The following is a 6,522-nucleotide window of genomic DNA, read 5'->3' on the forward strand; positions in this document are numbered from 1 at the left end:
TTCATAAAATGGTTAAACACCATTCCACAGAAGTTTATCATAGAATTATTCAAATGTATCCCCAGAAGAACTTCAATGATTTAAAGGAAAAGAGTGAACATACTTTCTATTAATTTACATTAAGATATAGTGTGTATAAATTTGATTATCTGAATAAGGTTTTACTTTTCATAAAAATATATATATATTGTACACAGTTTTATTTTGTTTTTCTTTCCTTATGCATTAGAATAGTAAAATGTTAAATTCCCACACCTTTTCCAGAGCATCCTATCTCAAACAGCTAAAGACTGAAATGGTTATTCATGTTATTTCATTTAAAGATATATCAATAAATCTGCTGGACACAGCACATGTAGATTTCAGTGTGACTGCACTACTGAAGTGGCCACTGAAAAAGTTGTTCTTGCACAGAAGACAAATTCTGAAAGGATTGCAAGGAAGAATGATGTGCTTTAGACATAAAATTCTTATGTTGGAGCCTTATGCAATGTAAACTATGATGCGAGGCCAATGCCAAATATATCATTATAGGATATGGTGATATGAACTATAACAATGTGGCAAGACTCCAAAATCCTTTTATTATAATGCATTCATATCCTTTATGTAACAAAATATCTAAAAAATGTTGAATAAATATGTTTCAAATAAAACTCATTAATAGAAGGAAGTCACCATGCCAGGAATACAACAACAAATACCAACACAAGGGCATAATTATTAATTGCAAATTTGCAACTCTTATATAGTCTATACACTTAATTTCTCAATTTTAAGGAAGCATTATAATTTTTCTAATAGGATTCCAACTGTACAGGTTGGTTGAAATTAGATTACTTTTAGTTCAAGAACTATACATTTCATCTAATGGTATGCACCCACTAACCTAACTTTTAATAGCATTTGTAAATCTTAGTTGTTTTTTTTAAATTATTAGTCCCTTCAATTAACTTCATTTGAATCATTACTTCATGCTAACTTTCACAACATTAGCTACTAATAATCAACTCAAAGTCTACAAAATTTGCATGGCTGAAGTAATTTTCTTCACGTTATACTTTCTAATGGTAAATCATGACTGCTTATAATTGTTATTAATACGTGAATGATCCAATGTATCATTTAAATTACTGACTTTTTTTAATTTACTAATAACAGTTCAAAATCAGTATACTAAAGATCGACAAGTTACTTGGGTATATCATTTTATTAGTTAATAAAATATAACTTAGTCATATACATGATATCAAAACGAAAATTTAATTTATTTTTTTTAAATACACTTCCTGGAACACACATTGATTAACAATTCTATTTAACAAACTTAAATTCGGTTGATTTCACTAGGATAATGGTAAATATTAACTGGGTATTTGTAAATCACAGATCAAATAAATAAATTTCAGAATTTCAACATTAAATAAAACACTGTAAAGGACAAAATACATTGACAGGGTTCATTAGAGGATAAATGTAAAAGAAAAAACTAAACAGAAACAGCACTTTACCGCTTTGTTCTCCTAGAAATACGAGCTTGAATTTTCGTAAAGGATTCCCAAAATCTCCAGATGTTGACATGTTTGACGTTATCAAGTAAATGTTTGAATATTTAGTAATTTAAGGAATGAGTAACGTTAAGCACGTCTATTCCAATAAACAATCGATAACCTCACCCTTTCCTCAGCTGAGAATGATCTGCAATGTTTTCTATTCTCGACCCCAGCTCATATCTACGTTAATAAGTTACACGTCAACAGCATTTTATACGAAGTTGTTATAGCAATAAAGAAAATAACAAGAAAAACAACAACAAATAAAGAATATCACAAATTTTTTTATAATGTTTTCGATGAAACTGATTAAACCGTACTAATTTTATAGTTTGATTGATAGACACATTAAAAAAATTAACAAAATGTCGGTTGTTTTTTTTAAAGTTCTTCAGGCATAATAATGTTCTTCTGGTGGGTCATCAGTAATTTTAAAAACTTTCTAACGCTAAAATTCAGAGTTCGATTCCCAACCGTGGACAAAGCTCAAATAGCCCATTGTGTAGATTTGAGCTAAAACAAATTACATGAGCTCACCCTCACAGTTACGCATTCAAATATAGACCGAAATAGTGGTTACGACGAAACACAGCCTGGCATAGCTTGATTGTTGCAGAGCTCGACTCGCAAACTATTGGGAGTAACGTGCCCAAATTCTATCATGGAACATACTCGACCTTTTAACGATAAGGGCATTATGAGGTCACAGTTAATATCACTCTATGGTTAGAGAAGCCATATAGCTTGTGGCGAATAATGTTAACTTCACTGCCTTCACTGTAGTCTAGGACTATAGGACTCAGCAGATAGCCTGATGTAGCTTTACTATAAGAAAACGCACGCACACACTATCACTTTTAAATTAAGGATGGTTAGTACAACTAACCGTCGAGTATCTCTGTGAGAAATTCAACGAACAAACAAACACACAATCACAAAATATTCATTACGTAAGTCAGACTTTTAAAAAAGATACTTATTCCGAAATCTCAAACCAAGGTGTACTGAAATATATTTACAAAAGTTATGTAAAATCTGAACAATATTTGGAGTTTGTTTGTTGTGTGTGTGTGTGTGTGTTTTTATAGCAAAGCCATATCGGGCTATCTGCTGAGTCCACAGAGGAGAATCAAGCTTCTGATTTTTATCGTTGTAAATCCATAGACTTACCACTGTACCAGCAGGGGACAGTTTGTTTGTATGTTATTAAACACAAAGGTACAAAATGGGATAGATGTACTGTGTCCACCACAAATATTAAAACCCGGTTTTTAGTATTATAAGCCTTCATACTTACAGCTGAGCCACTATGGTGGCTAATGTATGAGAACGTAAAGCCTAGGAAACATTAAGAAGAAATTGGCAGTCATAATAAATACATATAAACCGCAAAGTAAATTAAATTGCACAATCTTTTACAGTTTTTGTCAAATAAACAGCTAAGATAAACTCGTTTATATATATCTGTATAATAGCTGAAAGTACCGATTGATGGTTTATTATCGTTATGCTAATTAGAAAACTTTTGGTTGAAAGGAGATTATTTCAACCAAAATTATCTTGTTGTTTTTTTTCATTTTGCTTAAAGATGCACGAGCCTATCTGCACTAGTCGCCTCTAATTTAGCAGTGTAAGACTAGAGGGAAGACAGCTAGTCATCGCCACCCACCACCAACCCTTGGACTACTCTTTTACCAACGAACGAATAGTGAGATTGACCGACCATTGTAACATTAATGCGAATCGAGCTTCCTAATCGCCTGACAATACCGGGCGTAGGAATATCTTTCTGGATTATATTTTATTTAATGGCCTGCTCCCCCAGTTGCAATAATTCATTAACCGATATTATATAATCTGTGGGTCATTCATTCGTTTGGGTTGCTAAGTGGCAGGAGTTTAATAAGTAAAGGCCAGTTCCATTAAACACTGATATAATTGCTTATAAACTAGTTTTCAAATGACGTTTAGTTTTATCAATGTGGGTTTGTATATGAGCCATTAACGATCGTAGGAGTGCTTATAGTTAGCCCTTATACTAAAATAATGTTTTAAACACAAACTAAATCCAGAGAAAAAGTGTAAGTTGGTTATGGGAATATATGTGTTTTATCCATATAGAGATTTCTTTTCACAACCTGTAGAACTTTGAGAATCAATTAACAGCAAACAGATTAAAAGAGAAAAATATATTTGGGAACTTTACTGACATAAAGCCACTATCTGCTTGTGGTTAGAGCAGAAGCAAGCGAGGGAGTGTAATTTTACAATTTGCAAAAGTGGCACAATTATTACTTTTTTCCAGTTCACTTCATATCAGGAAAAAGTAACAATCCATTTTCAAGTTCAGAACTTAATTTAATTTTGAGATTCTGAGTATTTAAGTATTCTCGGAATTTTGTAACATGGTCAAGAGGCGAAAAAATATTTTTTCGTTGTATACGCTTATAATATTATATTGCATGATTAGAAATCACGTAGGCTATGTGTTCACAGCAATAAAAATACTCTTGGCTTAGGATGATCCAATAGGAAATCCACAGATATCCCACTTATTTAATCTAAAAGACCGCTGTTAAAAGTGAAATATCCGATGGTGAGAAATTTGCAGAAATGTTTTTAGTTGAAACAGTTATGTGGATCAGCATGTATTAGAAAGTTTAAAATGAAAACCTGGAGAAAAAAACAAATAAAACATAGTTACAAATTAAAATTGAATTGTAACAGTAGAAAGTTGCTAACCTAGAATATAATTTATTTAGCAACGCTTTGAACCTATGTTGGTAAGAGGCAGGTGAAAATTATTTATATAGACCCATACAGGAGGATGCTGGTGAAAATAGGTTTGCAGAAATTCAATATATGGGCTAGTAATAACATATTGATTGGCAAAGGTGGTTTTGAAGTTCTAGAGACAAATGTTCAAGAACTAACGGTCAATTTATTAAAGATCAGAGGTTTAAGAACTAGTGGAATAAGAGGAGGGCAAGAGGAAACATTTACCTTCAACTTTTTAAATATTTTGATCTTAGAAAGTTCCAAAAGATGGAAAACATTGCTACCAAAATTAATGAACAAAATGCTAAATAGGCTGTTGCAAATCATCAACATGTTGAAATGACATATCATAGTTTAATTGTTCCGTGGCTGATCAAGTATTGCAATGAGTGATCACGATGACACTGCTTGGTTTTGTAATCTATATGATTACATAGAACGAAAATTAGGACAAACAACAACCAACTAATTGAACGTTTCTTTAAAACAAGCGAAAGAAGTCATTTAGTTATGTAAAACACAAACATCAGAATGGGCTGATATTAATAAGGAAACTCGAGTAACAATAGAAATATTTGCTATAATGATTGATGAAACATAGAATATAAACTGGCAACAACAGGATGCAGATGTGATACAGAACATTACTATACAAGGAAAATGTTAACTTCTCATTAAACTGTTCATCAGTTAGATTAGAGACATGAATATCTCTTTATTCATACCTATTTACCTGAATAAAGTCAGTGTTAGTTGTATAAATCGATGGCTTCAATCGGATATCCTGATATAACTGACCAAGCAGTTTCTTGACAGCTCTTATATCATCTAGAAACTGTCTTTCACCATTATACTTATACTGATACATAACAGACACAATCCAACTCTGAGAGAGCTAGAGTGACCACCAATTTTTTGCTGTAAGCCATCTGTTGCACTTCCTCATGCCTACGGTTAGATCTGATTTGAGACCCATTATATTTTTGTTCCTAGAACCAAAGCAGCTGCAGCTACAGTTTGCTGATGAGCTCTCCCACACATGTTGTGCAATTGGACAAAACGAGTAATCTTGTCTGTTTTCCTACGAAGTGACATATAAACAATTCACTTTGAAATATCTCAGTTGCTCACCCTTAAAGTAAGTACTTTGACCCTCTTTTTCAAAGTGAAGTCCAAATGAAGACATCATTTGCAATGGTTGCAGCATAAGTGTTATGGGACCCATAAGAGCTCTGCTCACGCAATGGTGTCCATTGAGGCTGTGTTATAATGTTGTGATTTATTGGTTTCTGTTTACTCCTTGGTGAAACTCCATTTCACTATGAAACAATTACTTAAAGTAGGTGTTCTTGACTAGATACAACTATTGTGGCTACAACTATGGACTTCTACCTTTTCTACAGCTTTTTCAAAGTTACAAGTTTGTCGAGAACTTTCTTAACGAGGTAATGAGACACAACGTAAGTGTGAGAAACATTACCATTCTGATGGAGACAGTTTTTATTGTGATGGGTTTCAAAGTTGTATGTCACTTGCATACGAAGATATATTGTGCAATAGCACAGGTCATTCCTATAAGAAGCCAAGTTCTCAGTGAGACCGCTCCCTCAGTCCTGGAATTCAGCCTGAAGGACAGCCCTGCTCTCCACTGGGTCAAAACTTTATCACATCTCGGTCATGAATGTATGTCACTACCAAAGCTGCTGTTCTCAATCAAGTGCTTAAAAGAGGTAGGGATTGAATCATCTAAACTCAAGATCAAGTACTATGTTGGTTGTTCCTAAGTCTATCTATTTCAAACAGTGATCTGCTTGAATTTTTTCAGAGGGCAGTCCAAATCTTATTTAGCTAAACCTAAACATTAGAAAAAAATTTAGCCTCATTCACAGAGATCCGTAGTGTTGGCATACATTTCTTCATGGAATATCACCCAATGTTAAGCTGAGACACCAAAAACGTCAGAAGTATGGTTGTTTCTTAACTCTTTGTCAAAATATCTTGGGGCGGTAGAAGTTGTCCATCAGCGACATTTTCAATATCTCTTGGATGATCTTGACCGGCATCGGCAAGAGCCAGGGTTGGTAAATTCCGGTCGGCAAATGCCTGGGGGATCATACACAAACTACCTAGTTCAACTTCAAATTTATTGGACTGGACTTAATTCACTAAAACGACTTTAAATCGCACATGC

General features: G+C 33.4%; 1 protein-coding gene across 2 annotated transcripts in view; it reads right to left on the reverse strand.

Moving 5' to 3' along the window:
- LOC143256654 (ras-related protein Rab6) overlaps positions 1-1,740 on the reverse strand; it is a 28,771-nt gene extending 27,031 nt beyond the window's left edge. For both annotated transcript variants that reach the window (XM_076514144.1, XM_076514142.1), the window contains exon 1: positions 1,512-1,740. In XM_076514144.1, coding sequence (XP_076370259.1) covers positions 1,512-1,581 — 70 coding nt within the window. In that variant the 5' untranslated portion in view covers positions 1,582-1,740. The remainder of the gene's footprint in view (positions 1-1,511) is intronic.
- Positions 1,741-6,522: the final 4,782 nt, after the last annotated feature.

Source organism: Tachypleus tridentatus, chromosome 7 (genome assembly GCF_004210375.1).
Source record: "Tachypleus tridentatus isolate NWPU-2018 chromosome 7, ASM421037v1, whole genome shotgun sequence".
Classification (NCBI taxonomy): domain Eukaryota; kingdom Metazoa; phylum Arthropoda; class Merostomata; order Xiphosura; family Limulidae; genus Tachypleus; species Tachypleus tridentatus.